The 18,229-nt window shown below is 42.7% G+C and overlaps 1 protein-coding gene across 1 annotated transcript in view; it reads right to left on the bottom strand.

Annotated features, from left to right (window-relative positions):
• STAM2 (signal transducing adaptor molecule 2) overlaps positions 1-13,605 on the bottom strand; it is a 55,762-nt gene extending 42,157 nt beyond the window's left edge. The window contains exon 1 of the mRNA XM_032286418.1: positions 13,223-13,605. Coding sequence (XP_032142309.1) covers positions 13,223-13,262 — 40 coding nt within the window. The 5' untranslated portion in view covers positions 13,263-13,605. The remainder of the gene's footprint in view (positions 1-13,222) is intronic.
• Between the last annotated feature and the right edge of the window lie 4,624 nt (positions 13,606-18,229).

The raw sequence follows: 18,229 nt of genomic DNA on the forward strand, positions 1-18,229 counted from the left end.
AAATGAAAACCTACTTATAGCTCTGAGTACTGAGTGACAGATATAACAATTTAATGAAAAACAAAGATAGGAATTAAGCAATAACTCCTGAGCATTTTACATATGCTAAATCCCTTGTTCCTCAAGCAAATGAAGGATTCCCATAAGTGAGGGCTGGGCCCAGTGGCCCACACCTGTAATCCCAGCACTTTGGGAGGCCAAGCCAGGAGGATCACTTGAGAGGCCAGGAGTTCAAGACCAGCTGGGGCAACAGAGCAAGATCCCATCTCTAAAATAAATAAATAAATAAAATAAAAAATTAATCTGGTATAGTGATGTGTACCTGTAGTTCCATCTACTCAGAAGGCTGAGGCAGGAGGACTCTGTGAGCCCAGGAGTTTGAGTTTACAGTGAGCTATGATTGTGCCACTGTACTCCAGCCTGGGCAACAGGGTGAGAGCTTGTCTGTAAAATAAATAAATAAAAATATGTATAAATGGGGAAACTGAGATACAGAAAATTATTATTATTTGAGACAGAGTCTCACTCTGTCACCCAGGTTGGAGTACAGTGGTGTGATCTCGGCTCACTGCAACCTCCACCTCCCAGGTTCAAGCGATTCTCCCACCTCAGCCCCCCGAGTAGCTGGGACTACAGGCACACACCACCATGCCCGGCTAACTTTTGTATTTTTAGTAGAGACAAGGTTTCTACTAAAAATGTTGGTCAGGCTGGTCTCAAACTCCTGATCTCAGGTGATCTGCCCACTTCAGCCTCCCAAAGTGCTGGGACTATAGGCATGAGCCACCATGCCCAGCCCAGAAAATTATTAAATAACTAGCACAAGGTTATACGGCTAGTATGCAATAAAATAGAGGTTTCAATCTGTGCCCTCTGGCTCAGAATGTGTGCTCCAAGTTCAAACCACTATATTAAACTGCCTTTTAGTGCAATTTTTGTTCAAAATTGCCAAATTAACAGTTTTTCTGTTTCCCTCTGTATAAATATCTTAAACACACTGAATAGGAAACATGGAAATTCAACTCTTGTTTACAAGCAAAGGATCAGGCAGACTGTCATGATTAACTCCATTTACTAAACCATATAATAATACAATATATTTAAGAGCTGCTTCCTCTGGTGGAATACAGATCAGTCATTGCCATTCTATTCATTTCTCATGTCACCACCAGCATTTTTGGGGGAACTAGGAGGAGTTAAAGGGGTTGAGCACATAGGGGAGACAGAAGGAAAAGAAGGGGGAAAACACATAAAAGGTACCTTTTACTGTATTTTAATATTTTGAACCATCTATTAAAAAGGCAACAGTCCTGGGGCAAGCCTTTATTTTCCTGCAAGTTCACTTTCTTAGGAGATATTTCCAAAACACCCTCTGTAATCCTGTTAGATGAGAACGATGTCCTCCCCAACACCACAAAATGAGCACACTCATTTACATACACCCTTAGTCAGGAGACAGGGCAGAACCATATATGTGACAATTTCCATTGTAATAAGCCTATCAGGAAGCATGATGTGCCAGACATTTTCTGATGGCTGGAATAAAGGAAAAATGAGTCTCCAAGGTAGCCACTAACATGCCAAAAAGTTACAGATGGAGAATCAAAAGCAAGTAAGCCAAGTAGATGATTACATTACCTCTGCAGACCAAGAAAACCATTATGCACACTCTGTATGCACCTGTGAAGTACTGTCGGGCTTCAGGGGTGGGATACACATCACCAATTAAATTAAGAGGACCTGCCTTGTCTACATCCAGCTCTGAAGCTTTCTTACTAGCTTGTAAGCTTTGGAGTAGTTCACCTCTGCCCTGACTCAAACCCGAATCTATGTTGTCATTTGTCAAATGGAGATTAAAATAGCTGCTGTGCTTAAAAAAAGCATTGTGAAAATTAAGTGAAAAGATGGACAAAATACTTAAGTAGTACTTTGAAAAAGAGAATATTCATTTAGCAAATAAATGTATTTAAAGGTGCACAACATCAAGAGTCATCAGGTAAATGCATATTAAAACTACAATGAGGGCTGGCCAGTTGGTGGTTCATGTCTGTAACTACAGCACTTTGGGGGCCAAGGCAGGTAGATCACATGAGGCCAGGAGCTGGAGACCAGCCTGGCCAAAATGGCAAAATCCTGTCTCTACTGAAAATACAAAAATTAGCCGGGCATGGTGGTACATATCTGTATTCCCAGCTACTTGGGAGGCAGGAGAATCACTTGAACCCAGGAGGTGGAGGTTGCAGTAAGTATAGATTGTGCCATTGCATTCCAGCCTGGACGACGAGCAAGACTCTGTCTCAAACACGCAAACAAACAAAACACCCCACAATGAGATACCCACTAGAAATGTCTAAAACATTTAAAACTACACTACCATGTACTGATAAATTTCTGACATAAAATTGGAATAATATGACAAAATGAAAAATCAAGACAGAGGAGGAAGAGAAGTGGTCAGATTCAGGGACAGAAGACAAGCAAGAAGAAAAAAATAACAAGAGATAAAGAAATGATTTATCCTTAAGTTTTACTTTGATATCTGGGTGATAGATGGTTAGAACTAATAGTTGTCAAGTATAAATATATTTGTGTTTGATATCCCACCCTACATACATACATACAAGGCCTATTCTTAACATCTATAAGCAGATGGCCACTTCAGATTGTCAATAATTTTCAGCCTACAATGGCCATTGTCAGATATCTGTCACAAATGACCTTCTTAGGTTCAATCTCCACATTAAATACAAACATTTATTCACTATCAGGTAACTTAACAGAACCTAATAAGGCATTAATGTTTAAAAATAAAAAAAGTTCTTCCCCTTCAACCCTCCACCTCAAGGACTTAGTACTACTGTGGATGAACCAAAACCACTGCACATGCTAGATTTCTTTAAGCAGATCTTTTTTTAGAAGAGAAGGTTAAGATAATTCATCTCATGACAAATGAAAGTAAAAGCTGCTGCTCTAGACAAGAATAAAAAAACTCCTTTTTAGTACAAATGAGAAGTAAAATTCTGACTCACTACAATTCTCATATTGCAAATGAAAATAAGCACGTGCTTACTAAGGGAATGTTTACTGACCAAGAAAATAGTTTGCGAGTTTTTAGATACAATAAAAATTTCACTGAAGAACAAATTTTTCATCCAAATGCTATCCTTGAAAAATTATACCAAACATGAGGCAGGCTGTACCTAAGGGAAATTTTTAAATCCTTCATCACTTCTCTTTGTGCTTTTTTAAAATATGAAATTAAACACAGTTCTGAGCTTGCATTAAAAGTCAGTAAGAACAGGAACTACTTCACAAGATACTTCATTTTCAACATTCCTTAACTGGAGGAACTAAAGAAAGGCCTCCTTGAATGGAACAGAGGCCGCCATAACAGGTCTTCATGGTTAAGAACTGCAAACGTTCCACAAGGTGCTACAGGGACAGAGAGGTGCTTGTCCTTTAAGCATAGCAGCCACCAACCCATTAATAAAATAATGCTAAAGGCAGTCTAAAAGCTAGAAGCAACACTTATTACACCAAAAATGACAGCAGATGCCAATAAGTCAATGAGAAACTGAACCCTAAAAAAGAAAGGATGAGGGAAAAGGGTGTTTCAACAATACCAAAATGCCTCAGGAAATATTATTCTCCCATGGTGTTTGATAAATATTGCCAGTTGGCTGATATTTTTATAACAGGAAAAAGACTGTAAGCAAAAACACTTTTTAAAACTTTGTAACTAAGGCCAGGCATGGTGGCTCACTCCTGTAATCCCAGCACTTGGGGAGGCTGAGGCAGGTGAATCACTTGAGGTCAGTAGTTCAAGACCAGCCTGGCCGGGCGTGGTGGGTCACGCCTGTAATCCAAGCACTTTGGAGGGCGGATCACCTGAGGTTGGGAGTTCAAGACTAGCCTGACCAACATGGTGAAACCATCTTTACACACACACACAAAAAAAAAAAAAAAAAAAAAGACCAGCCTGGACAACATGGTGAAACCCCATCTCTAGAAAAAAACATACACAAAAAAAATTAGCCAGGCATGGTGGTGGACGCCTATAATCCCAGCTACTCTGGAAGCTGAGGCAGGAGAATTGTTTGAATCCGGGAGGCAGAGGCTACAGTGAGCAATATTGCACCACTGCACTCCAGCCTGGTGACAGAGCAAGACTCCACCTCAAAAAAAAAAGAAAAAAAAAGAAAAAGAAAAAATGTAAAATAAAAACTTTGTAACTTAGACAAAATGAAAAATCAAGGAAGGGGGAGGATAAGAAAAGTGGTCAGAGTCAAGGACAAAAGACAACCAAGGAGGAAAAAAAAAATAAGAGATAAAGAAATGATATATCCTCAAGTTTCATTTTGATACCTGGGTAATGGATGGTTAGAACTATCAGTTGTTAAGTAACCAGAGTTTGATACCCTACCCTACATACCTATATACAAGGCCTGTTTTTTTTTTCTTTTGAGACAGAGTCTTGCTCTATTGCCCAGGCTGGAGTGCAGTGGCGTGATTTCTGGTCACTGCTACCTCCACCTCCTGGGTTCAATCAATTTTCCTGACTCAGCCTCCTAAGTAGCTGGATTATAGGCGCGCGTGACCACGCTCGGCTAATTTTTGTATTTATTTGAGATGGGGTTTCACCATGTTGGTCAGACTGGTCTCGAACTCCTGACCTTGTGATCCACCCACCTCAGCCTCCCAAAGTGCTGGGATTACAGGTGTGAGCCACTGCACCTGGCCAAAACGCCTATTCTTAACACACAACACCTTGGAGGTCCTTTATTTAAACAGAAAGCCATGCTAGAGACACATCCACCTAACTATACTGCTATAACATTGTGTTGTATATTCACCGGCAGAAAATCATTCTCTTCTTGACTTACTTTCAAATTATACATAAGCTTATCATAAAATGTTATTATTAAGAAATAAAAATATATTTTAAACTATCAATATCATCAACTGATGTGAAACAAAAATAAAATTATCTTTTCTCTTAAATTGTAAAAACCTACAAGAAATTCCCTTGTATAATAATTTTAACCAATCTGTCATAAAATCCATTTGAAATGCCCAAAATAACTAAGACAATTAAAAAAAAAAAAAAAAGAAACACAAGGCAAGGGATTTGCACTATCATGTACAAAGGCCACAGACATTAGAATGTGGTATCAGTGCCGGGATAGAGAGAACAGGAGAAAAGAAAGGGCAGACTGGCCAGGCTCAGTGGCTCACACCTGTAATCCCAACACTTTGGGAGGCTGAGGCGGGTGGATTACTTGAGGTCAGGAGTTCAAGAACAGCCTAGCTAACATGGTGAAACCCTGTCTCTACTAAAAATACAAAAATTAGCCGGGCATGGTAGTGTGCACCTGTAATCCCAGCTACTTGGGAGTCTGAGGCAGGAGAATCACTTGAACCCGAAGGCAGAGGTTCCAGTGAGTGGAGATCATGCCACTGCATTCCAGCGTGAGTAACAGAGTGAGACTCTGCCTTAAAAAAAAAAAAAAAAAAAAAAGCAAGGACAGACCCAGGACTTACATAAGGAAACACACATGGAGAAAGTGTTAGAAAACAGTAGGGAAAAGAACAGACAATTCAATCCACAGTAATTAGACAATTGAGTGATGTCTATTGTCAACTAATTATCCAACTAAATTCCTCCACAGATGTTATACAAAAATTAATTCCTGGTGGATTAAAGACCTAAATGTGAAAATCAAAACTTTAAAAAAATGTGCAGAAGAACATATGAAATATCTAACTTCAGGGTAGAGAAGACTTCCCTTTATTATAGGTGTGAGCCACCAGACAAAAATAAAATTAAAGGAGAATGACTAACATCACTAAGTTAAAACTTACATTTTCTTTACAATAAAAGACATCAGAAACAAAAATAACTAGCATATAGATTTGTAACACACATACCCAACAAAAGATCAGTAGGAAATGTATCTGGAACTCTAAAAATCAACTTTATTTTTAGGTTTTGGTTTTTGGTTTCCTTTTTTTTTTTTTTGAGACAGGATCTGGCTCTGTCACCCACACTGGAGTACAGTGGTGCAATCATGGCTCAGTATAGCCTCCCCTTCCCCAGCTCAAGCCATCCTCCCACCTCAATCTCCCAAGTAGCTGGGACTACAGGTGGACGCCACCATACTCAGCTAATTTTTGTATTTTTTGTAGAGACAGTGTTTCGTCATGTTGCCCAGGCTGATCTCAAACTCCTGAGATCACGCAATCCACCAAAGTGCTGGGAGTATAGGTGTGAGCCACTGCACCCTGCCATCGATTTTTAAAAAGTAACCCAACAGAACAGTAAAAGTAATGAGCAGCCAATTTATAGAAAAAGAAAATAGAATGATGAAGAAACATATGAAAAGATGCTCATGGCCGGGCGCGGTGGCTCAAGCCTGTAATCCCAGCACTTTGGGAGGCCGAGGCGGGTGGATCACGAGGTCAAGAGATCAAGACCATCCTGGTCAACATGGTGAAAGCCCGTCTCTACTAAAAATACAAAACATTAGCTGGGCATGGTGGTGCGTGCCTATAATCCCAGCTACTCAGGAGGCTGAGGCAGGAGAATTGCCTGAACCCAGGAGGCGGAGGTTGCGGTGAGCCGAGATCGCGCCATTGCACTCCAGCCTGGGTAACATGAGTGAAACTCCATCTCAAAAAAAAAAAAAAAAAGAAAAGAAAAGATGCTCATCTTCACTGACAATTAAGTAGAAATTGAAAATGAAATGAAAACAATGTCTTACTTCATACCCATCAAATAGGTATAAATTAGAAAATCCGAGGCCGGGCGCGGTGGCTTAAGCCTGTAATCCCAGCACTTTGGGAGGCCGAGGCGGGTGGATCACAAGGTCAAGAGATCGAGACCATCCTGGTCAACATGGTGAAACCCCGTCTCTACTAAAAATACAAAAAATTAGCTGGGCATGGTGGTGCGTGCCTGTAATCCCAGCTACTCAGGAGGCTGAGGCAGGAGAATTGCCTGAACCCAGGAGGCGGAGGTTGCGGTGAGCCGAGATCGCGCCATTGCACTCCAGCCTGGGTAACATGAGTGAAACTCCGTCTCAAAAAAAAAAAATAAAATAAAAAATTAGAAAATCTGACAATGCTCAGCATTAGTGAGGATGTGGAACAACAGGAATTTCACTGCTGACAGGAGGGAAATCAACAGACACTTGGAAGGGCAACTTTGCAAGAGCTAACTTCTTTTTTTTTTTTGAGATGGAGTCTCACTCTGTCGCCCAGGCTAGAGTGCAGTGGCACAATCTCTGTCTACCAGGTTCAAGTGATTCTTCTACCTCAGCCTTCCAAGTAGCTGGGATGACAGGCGTTCACCACCACACTCAGCTAATTTTTGCATTTTCGGTAGAGACAGGTTTTACCACATTGGCCAGGCAGGTCTAGAACTCCTGCCCTCAGGTAATCTGCCCACCTCAGCCTCTCAAAGTGCTGGGATTACAGGTGTGAGCCACCACACCTGGCCAAGAGCTAACATTTCTACTAAAGAATTCCCCTTCAAGACAACAACCTTTAAGAATCTTGCACTCAGCTGGGCATGGTGGCTAATGCCTGTAATCCCAGAACTTTGGGAGGCCAAGGCACGAGGTCAGGAGTTTGAAACCAGCCTGACCAACATGGTAAAACTTCGTCTCCACTAAAAATAGACACAAAAAAAATTAGCTGGGCGTGGTGGTGGGTGCCTGTAATCCTAGTTACTCAGGAGGCTGAGGCAGGAGAATCATTTGAACCCGGGAGGCAGAGGGTGCAGTGAGTCGAGATCATACCATCGCACTCCAGCCTGGGCGACAGGATGAGACTCTATCTCAGAAAACAAAAACAGAAAAAGAACCTTACATTCATTAACACAAGAAAACATAGATAAAAACTTTCAATACGGAGCTGTTTGTAGGTGCAAAAAAATAGAAACAAAGTCATGTTCGTCAAAAGGACAACAGATAATGTATAATCATACAGTAGAATATCACATAGCCATTAAAATTAATGACTTAGAGCTACAACATCAACATGAATAACTCTCACAAAGAAATGCTGAATGGACCAGATATGGTGGCTCACGCCTGTAATCCCAGCACTTTGGGAAGGTCGAGGCAGGCAGATCACCTGAGGTCAGCCTGGCCAACATGGCAAAACCCCAAAATCACTACTAAAAACTGCAAAACTAGGGCCAGGCGCAGTGGCTCGCGCCTGTAATCCTAGCACTTCGGGAGGCTGAGGCGGGCGAATCACCTGAGGGTGGGAGTTCGAGACCAGCCTGACCAGCATGGAGAAACCCTGTCTCTACTAGAAATAAAAATTAGCGCCAGGCGCGGTGGCTCAAGCCTGTAATCCCAGCACTTTGGGAGGCCGAGGCGGGTGGATCACGAGGTCAAGAGATCGAGACCATCCTGGTCAACATGGTGAAACCCCGTCTCTACTAAAAATACAAAAAATTAGCTGGGCATAGTGGCGCGTGCCTGTAATCCCAGCTCCTCAGGAGGCTGAGGCAGGAGAATTGCCCGAACCCAGGAGGCGGAGGTTGCGGTGAGCCGAGATCGCGCCATTGCACTCCAGCCTGGGCAACAAGAGCAAAACTCCGTCTTAAAAAAAAAAAAAAAAAAAAAAAATTAGCATGGAATCCCACTACTCAGGAGGATGAGGCAGGAGAAACGCTTGAACCCAAGTGGCAGAGGTTGTGGTGAGCCAAGGTCGTGCTGTTGCACTCCAGCCTGGGCAACAAGAGCAAAACTCCGTCACCCAAAAAAAAAAAAAAAAAAAAAGCAAAACTAGCCAGGCTTGGTGGTGTGCACCTGTAAGGCACAAGAATCACTTGAACCCGGGAGGTGGAGTTTGCAGTTAGCTGACATCACACCACTGCACCCCAGCCTGGGTAACAGAGCAAGACATCATCTTAAAAAAAAAAAACACTAAATGCAAAAGTTGTGGAATGACAAAAAGACACTACTCTTAAGAAGTTTAAAAACATGCAAACAATATGTAGTATAATTTTAAGCGCAGTATACATACTATAAAAGAGAATTTCTATTTGTAGAGTGTTTACCTCCGAGAACAGAGGAAGAATGGGATCAGGTAGCTGCTAAAAGTACTACAGTATTTCAACTGCATCTTGAAGGTTCCTTTCTTAATAAAAGAATCAAGTATATCAAAATATTAGCACTTGAGATACTTGCCTGGCAGGAAAGGGAGTTTATACTTTGCATTTTATGCTGAAAGTATTTCATAGTTTAAAAAAACTACAAAATATATTAGAAAAAAAATTGGCTGTTAAGGCTACCATTCTTATTCAAAACCAAAAAACTTTTTTTTTAGTTTTACTGTTTAGAAAGATTCTAACAACCCCATTGTACAAAGGCCTAGTTAAGTAAATGTTGTAAATTTGAATGTCTAAAATGAATTTGCATTATTCTTATGCTATCAGTATCTATTTTTATATTGGGATTTCTTATAAAATTTCACTGCAGAAAAGGACTGCATGACTGCATTTCACTGGAGAAAGTCCCAAGCTACTTCCTGGTACACAGGAAAAGTCAAAAACACAGCAAAACACACATTAAAATGTCACTTGGAAATGTATCCTCTTAAAAGTTCACAATTCAAACTGCTGTGTCAGCAGAGCTTTGTAGAGAGAGAATTTGAGCTCAGCTTTGTGGGACACAAGTATATCTTTAAAGGAAGTGGATACCAAGGTTGAAAAGAGCAAACATTTAGTAATGAATGGTAAACAGCACAGAGGCAGAAAATTGGCAAGAAAGATTGCCTGGCTTGAGTAAGGGGAAAAAGATGTGCAAACAAGAACTGGAGTTAAGGCTTAGAACAGAGATGAACAGACAAGTCAGGACCTGGAAACCAGTGAAAAAGGAAATGGCATCTTCCCTGTTAATACCAACCACTGTGGCCCTGTCCCCCATGTTTCACTTTCCCCTTGGAATTCTATGACAATGGATATTCCAAACAGGCTCCGCCTCAAGATCCCTGTACCCCCCCCCCAACACTTGAGTGCCAGTTGGGGAGAAGAGGTGGGATAGAAGGATATTTTCTTTTTTCCCCTCAGAATACATTAAAGAAATCTTATTAAATAAAAAACAAAAAAATAAATCTAGATTTGAGGAATTCCAATAATATGTTTACGGAGCTCTAATGCTACCCAATCTAGCATATCCTTCAGGGATTGTAGGTTCGAACTATAAGAAAAGATAGGAATTTGCCTGAGTTCCCTAATTCCTAGCCTTTGGCCTGCTTCCATTTGACAAGTCACATATCATCATCAACTCATGAGTGCCTTCCTAAGACACCCTGACCCACTGCAGATTTTCTCAGGGACTGGGAAAAGGATTCCTTCCTCATATGAATGTCAGAAAGACTGCTCATCATCCAGTGACACTCTTCACCTACCCAAAGAGATTAATCTTTAAAGGCCTTTAATCATAAAATGACCATATCATACACTAGCAAGAGGTGGTTACTTCCTGCTGGGAGAAGTGCTATCAGAGAAGAGGGAAAGGTGGCAGGGCGTGGTGGCTCATGCCAGTAATCCCAGCACTTTAGGAGACTGAGGTGGGCAGATCACTTGAGGCGAGGAGTTGGGAGACCAGCCTGGGGCCAACATGGTGAAACCCCCACCATCTCTATTAAAAATACAAAAATTAGCTGGGCGTGGTGGTGTGCACCTATAGTCCCAGTTGCTCAGGAAGCTGAGGCAAGATAATCACTTGAACCAGGGAGGCGGGTGTTGCAGTGTGCTGTCGCACCACAGCGCTCCAGCCTGGGAGACAGATTTGTCTCAAAAAATAAATAAATAAATAAATAAGAAAAGAAAAAAAAGAAAAGGTGGGAGGGAGAGGACAGTTTTAGCACCTTTACAGAGAAAGATCCTATTTGAAGGTCCTCGTCTTTTCTTCAGGGACTATGACTTAAATAACGAGAGAATGTAAAGCTTCTTGTATGTTCCTAGCACTCTATTTATCACACTATATTACAATTCTTATGTCTGTATGTTTCCTCTATTAAATTGAGACTTCCTTGAAGGCCAGAACTCACAGTCCATTTATTCATTTTGTGTCCCTAGATTAACACAATGCTTGACACACAGTAATTATACAATGTATGTCTGTTGAATGAAGAGCGAACAAAGGAATGACCAAAAAAAAAAAAAAAAAAGTAATAAAAATCTGACAGAATCAAGGAGAACAAGTGAAAAAGACAATGACAATGTAAGGTAACATTCCTGTAGACATCTCAAGCCAAATAATGACTTGCTTTGTCTTAGCAATTTGCAATGAAAAGGTTTACGACATGAAAAACACAATATATAATTTTCCTTCTATGATATACGTGCAAGTCTGATTTTTTCTTCTATGATATATGTGCAAGTCCAATTTTTTCTTCTATGATATTATGTGCAAGTCCGATTGGAGCCCTAGTATTTCATTCTACGTTTTCTAATTCCATTCTCTTGACTAGAAGTTTCAAGAGGGCCTCAATTTCATTCTTTCACCCTTAAGCTGTCTTTTGGGTACTGAATTCAGTCATGCTTAAGCTACTGGACGCTCTGGCTTATGCCACTGGCCATAAAACAATCTAGACACAGTGTTTTTGTTTTGTTGTTTGTCTCAACAGCAGTGCCTCCTTTACAACGGTGGGACGAAACTGTGATGCACTAAACCAAGCTGGGGCCTCAGGAGCCAGCAGGGAAATGTTTAGAACAGAACAGGCAGAGCAAGTCTGCCTACTTCTACCAGAGAGCTTTTCTATCAGAAAACAATCAGCTTCCAAGAAAAATGTACCTTGAAGAAGAGTTCACAGTTTTTAAGTTCTAAAATCCTTTGTATAATTCTATTTTGTACCTTCTGTTTTATTTCATTAGAACAGAATCAAAGTGTCCACAACAGCAATTATTTAAAAGTACAGGTCTCACAAAGGTAATATGATTCAAACAAACAAACAAAAACGCTGCAATGAGGTGTTTCAAAAGGAAACAGTGAGCCTCAGAGTGAAGTTTCCCAGAGTTATACCAGTCACCTCTATTCATCTGCCAAGAAAAAAGTTGAATGAAATAAGGAACATACATATTTGAACTATTTACATACCTACATTATTTGACTCAAACATTTTTTTTAATGACTTATGGATTATACAACATACCAGAATAGGGCACTTTCTGGAGTCTCCTAATAACCAAATGTTAACTGTGAAACAAGTGACTGCTAAGATGTGCAGTATTCTTGTGACTTCAGCAATGTTCAGCTATGCTTCCCTCCCGCCCCTTCCCCCCCCATTCCAAGTTCTAAAAAATCTACCTAGGGTTCTGTTTACTGCTACTAAAAACCGAAAAAACAAACCTGTAGTCCCAGCTACTCGGGAAACGGCGGTGGACGCTGAGGCAGGAGGAATTCTAGTCCCACCTGGGCAACATAGTGAGACTCAGACTCTCAATACATATATGTATTTCTCAGCTTGCTGTAGTGTTACTCAAATTTCCAAAATAAGTTCGTATATCTGATCCATGTTTTTCTCATTCTATAGTCAGAGACCAGCGCCTTATGACTGCAACAAGTAAAATACTTGTTCTGCAGTGTTTTGAGACTTGAGATTTCCTTTTCATACTCTAAAACAGGACATCTAGCACCTCCGCAATCTGCAATCCGGGGACGAAGAGCAACACCTTTACAATTGTAATAAATCTTGAAGCTGCCTTATCAGGGATTGAATGCATGAGTAATATAAATAATGGAAAGTAAGTTCTTCCTATACAATGGGGGTGTCTAGTTGGGCTGCTCTACACAGCAGGGTCTCCACTGCTACATCATCTTCAAAACACGATGGGGCAGAGAGGGAGGTAACCAGCTGTAGAGCGAGCAGGAAGTTTTCAATCACCAACTCCACAGTTACTTAACCAATCCTGCCTCGAAGCGAGCCCTAGGCTTTTTCCAAATCCTACGCTTGGAGAGGAAAACGGCCCTTTGAGGGACCCCAAACTCAGGCGGCAGGAAGCACGTCCCAGACCGCTAGCGACACGCCGAGGTTGCCCCTAGAAAAATCCCAACATCGAAGCAGGGGGCGGCACCGCCCCTCCTCTCCCTTCGCTTGGCTTCCCAGTACCCGGAGTCGCTACCGCCCACTTGCTAGCTGGACTAACAGCAGCAGTCCAGGGCCGGGCACACAGCAGTCCAGGACCAGGCACAGCACTCACCCACGTCTTGCTCGAAGGGGTTGGCGATGAACAAAGGCATCTCGCCTGCGCCAGAGCCCTAGTTGCTGCTGTCCAGCTCTGAGTCGGCAACTGCACCCCACTAGGTGACCCACGGCCGCGGCTTCCTACACCACTCCGCTTCGGCCTCCGTCCCCGCACTTCCGCCACCGCACCTGCCCGGCTCCTGCCTGACAGGCAGGCTCCGAATCTGCCCTTCAACCCCGCGGTCCTGCCCCAACTCTTCTCCGGGGGCGAGATCCCTCCGACCACGGGCGTCCTCCCAGCGCCTTTATCGCTGTCTCCGTCCCAGGTTTTTGTAGGGGTCAGGCGGCCGCTACGGCCACCTTTCCAGCGCTAGGACCCCGGCGGGCCACGGAGCCGGGAACCTAAGGAGCCGGAAGTAGACCGGCCTGGAACTAGACGACCCCGGAAGCTGCAGTGCCGGGGACGGCGCGGCAGGGGGCGCGGTCACCCGTGCTTTTTCGCGTTGGACGACGGGCTCTGAAGGCCACCTTCTTGTTACGAATTTAGTTCGTAATTAACCTTGTTTAGACAACAAGGATCCGCGATGCGTTCACCTTATGGTCTTGTTTCCCTGGAAACGGAGCCGCAGGCTCGGAGGTGGCTTTGAGATTCTGCGAAAGACCTGACTGCTCTTGAACCCTTACTGGGTTGCACCCTCCCCGGCGCCCAGTCCAAACCCAGTCGGAATAACCACCCGGGACAGCGTGGTCAAAGTACGCCTAACTTCTCGCTTTCCATCATGTCCCCTCCATAAAAACACTTCCGGGCCGTGGGAATCCAAAAGCGAAAGAGGCACACTCCCTGCCTTCGACTTGCTCAGAGTTTATAGGGACAGTGCATACCATACATGGCAGTGTGTGACGATTCGGTTAGTAGTAAGAGTCATAAACTCAAATTCCCGTAGGATCCAGCCAGGTGCTTAATTGAATGCAAAAGCACAAGCACCCTTCCCACCCACATATTTTCTATTCCTCTTAGAAAACATGTAGTAATGATTATGTTTCCCGTCTCCCCTCTAAGGGAAGTATAAGGGAGTTTATACTTCCCTTAGAGTATAAACTCCCCAATGAGTTTTGGTCACTGCTATATCCCCAGGGTCTAAAACTGTGTCCCAAGTAATAGATGCTCAATACTTTTAGAATGAAGCCATAACTTTCTAACTGAACAGTGCATATCTAAAGGTGTCAACTACTGGTAAATTTTAGCCATTAGTTGAAATGTGGATCCTACTAGAGTCTGCAATTTTTCAACGATTTTTAAGTGTTGAGAATTACTCCAACATTTTAAATGATGGATTAATCAAAGCCACTTTACAATCTCTACTATAAAGACCTGATGCTATAAAGAGAGAACTCTTAGACATTCAGAAAGATTGTTGCATTTTATAAAGTTAGGGGCACAAATGAGAAGGAATCGTGTAGGTGAAGGGGCTGTTTTTTATAGAACGTTGAACCTAGGATACTCAAGATAAATTGGAAGGCTGGGCATGGTGACTCACACCTGTAATCCCAGCACTTTGGGAGGCCAAGGCGGGCATATTGCTTGAGATCACGAGTTCAAGACCAGCTTGGCTAACATAGTGAAATCCCATCTCTACTAAAAATACAAAAATTAGCTGGGCACGGTGGCACAGGCCTGTAATGCCAACTTCTTGGGAGGCTGAGGTATGAGAATCACTTGAACTTGGAAGGCAGAGGTTGCAGTGAGCCAAGATAAGGTAACTGCTCTCCAGCCTGAGCGACAGAGCAAGACGCTGTCTCAAAAATAAATAAATAAATAAATAGATTTTCTGGATGGATGAAGACTTTTTGTCTAGGGTTAAGACTTAGTGTTAGAATGGAAAACAAGGCTAACTAGGGATAAGAGGAAATAGATTGAGAAGAATTTTTTTGTTTGAGGCAGAGTCTCACTCTGTCACCCAGGCTGGAGTGCAGTGGTGCAATCTCAGCTCACTGCAACCTCTGCCTCCTGGGTTCAAGCAGTTTCCCTGCCTCAGCTTCCCGAATAGCTGGGACTAAGGTGAGCACTACCACACTCGGCTAATATATATATGTGTGTGTATATATATATACTATAAAATACTATATATTTATATACACTATGAAATACTATATATTATACTATAAAATACTATATATATAGTAGCCTATAAAATACTATATATATATATGTGTAGTATTTTAGTAAAGATAGAGTTTCACCATGTTGGCCAGGATGGTCTTGGTCTCCTGACTTTGTGATCTGCCTGCCTCTGCCTTCCAAAGTGCTGGGCTTACAGGTGTGAGCCACTGTGCCGGGCCAAGAAGAACTTTAAAAGGCAAGATGGGAAATTTTTATTTTGATTAAGGCACTCAATATTTAAGGATATTGAGCAGCAGAATAGTATAATTTTAAAAAGAGTTTTTGGAATATAGTCTGAAATCAGAGTGCATGACATGTAAACAAGCCAACCTAGTCAGAACAGTTTAGGAGGCTATTTTTTTTTATTGTTTCTTTTTGAGATGGAATCTTGCTCTGTTACCCAGGCTGAAGTGCAGTGGCATGATCTAGGCTAACTGCAACCTCTGCCTCCCGGGTTCAAGCGATTCTTCTGCCTCAGCCTCCCAAGTAGCTGGGACTACAGGTGGGTGCCATCATGCATGGCTAATTTTTTTGTATTTTTAGTAGATACGGGGTTTTACCATATTGGCCAGGCTGGTCTCTAACTCTTGACCTCATGATCCGCCTGCCTCAACCTCCTAAAGTGCTGGGATTACAGGCATGAGCCACGGTGCCCAGCCTAGGAGGCTATTGTAACACTTGAAACCATAAAAGAAAATGTTTTGGAGAAGCTTGTATTAACAGCAGGAGACTGCCAGGTGTGGTGGCACATGCCTGTAATCCCAACTGCTTGGGAGGCTGAAACAGGGGAATCACTTTGAGCCCAGGAGTTGGAAACCAGCCTGGATAACACAGCAAGACCCCAGTCACAATTTAATAAAAAAAAAAAAAAAAAAAAAAAAAAAAAAAGCAGGACAGGCAAAAGAGATTACAGGTGACTCACACCTGTAATCCCAGCGCTTTGGGAGGCTAAGGTGGACGAATTGCTTGAGCCCAGGAGTTTGGGACCAGCCTTCACAACATGGCAAAACCCCATCTCTATAAAAAATACAAAAATTACTTAGGCGTGGTGGTATGTACCCAGCTACTTGGGAGGCTGAGGTAAGAAGATCACCTGAGCCCAGGATTTCAAGGTTCCGGTGAGCTAATGATTGTGCCACTACATTCCAGCCTGGGTGAAAGAGTGAGACCCTGTCACAAAAAAAAAGTAAAATAATTTTTTTTCGAGACAGAGTTTTGCTCTGTTGCCAGGCTAGAGTGCAGTGGGGCGATCTGGGCTCACTGCAGCCTTCGACTCCCTGGTTCAAGCGATTCTCCTGCATCAGCCTCCCAAGTAGCTGGGATTACATGCATGCGCCACTGCGCCCAGCTAATTTTTGTATTTTTTGGTAGAGACAGGATTCCACCATGTTGGCCAGGATGGTCTCAATCTCCTCACCTTGTGATCTGCCCACCTTGGACTCCCAAAGTGTTGGGATTACAGGTGTAAGCCACCTTGCACCGCCAAAATAGTATTTAAAAAGCAGAAAGCTGAGGATTTGGCTTTGGAAAGCATTCATTAAAAAAAAAAATTATTTTTATTTTGAGGTGGAGTTTTGCTCTTGTTGCCCAGGCTGGAGTGCGATGGTGTGATCTTGGCTCACTGCAGCCTTCACCTCCTAGGTTCAAGCGATTCTCCTGCCTCAGCCTCCTGAGTAACTTGGATTACAAGCACGCACCACTATGCCCAGCTAATTTTTGTATTTTTAGTAGAGATGGGGTTTCTTCATGTTGGTCAGGCTGGTCTTGAACTCCCAACCTCAAGTGATCGCCCGCCTCAGCCTCCCAAAGTGGTAGGATTACAGACGTGAGCCACCACGCCCGGTCTATTTTTATTTGTTTTAATTTTTTTTTTTTTTTTTTTTTGAGACGGAGTTTCACTCTTGTTACCCAGGCTGGAGTGCAATGGCGCAATCTCGGCTCACCGCAACCTCTGCCTCCTGGGTTCAGGCAATTCTCCTGCCTCAGCCTCCTGAGTAGCTGGGATTACAGGCACGTGCCACCATGCCCAGCTAATTTTTTGTAGCTTTAGTAGAGACGGGGTTTCACCATGTTGACCAGGATGGTCTTGATCTCTTGACCTCGTGATCCACCTGCCTCAGCCTCCCGAAGTGCTGGGATTACAGGCGTGAGCCACCGCGCCCGGCCTGTTTTAATTTTTTTAAGTGAGAGCAATTTATTAAGAAATTTAAGGAATAAAAGAATGGCTACCCCATGGGCGGAGCAGCCCTAAGGGCTTCTGGTTTTCTATTTTATGGTTATTTCTTAATTATATGCTAAACCAGGGGTAGATTATTCATGAATTTTCTGGGAAAGGGGTTAGCAGTTCTGGGAAATGAGGGTTCCTCCCCTTTTTAGACCATATAGGGTATATTTTTATTTTTATTTTTATATTTGAGACAAGTTCTTGCTCTGTCACCCAGGCTGGAGTGTAGTGGTGCCATCTCAGCTCACTGCAACATCTGCCTCCCGAGTTCAAGCGATTCTCCTCCTTAGCTTCCCAAGTATCTGGGACTACAGGTGCATGACACCACACCTGGCTAATTTTTGTATTTTTAGTAGAGATGGGGTTTCACCATGTTGGCCAGGCTGGTCTCAAACTCCTGACCTCAAAGTAATCTGCCCACCTCAGCCTCCCAAAGTGCTGGGATTGCAGGTGTGAGCCACCATGACCAGACACATTCATGTTTTAAAAAGACTCTTTTGGTTCCTCATCTTTAAGGCAGGTATACTCAAGGATCTATAGGTATTTTTTTTCTATGTATATACTCAGTTCCTCAGTGAGCTCCTCTAATAAAGTGTTTTTTGTTTTTTGGTTTTTTTTTTGAGACGGAGTTTCACTCT

This window comes from Sapajus apella, unplaced genomic scaffold (assembly GCF_009761245.1).
Source record: "Sapajus apella isolate SASKATOON/1434 unplaced genomic scaffold, GSC_monkey_1.0 scaffold18, whole genome shotgun sequence".
Lineage (NCBI taxonomy): Eukaryota > Metazoa > Chordata > Mammalia > Primates > Cebidae > Sapajus > Sapajus apella.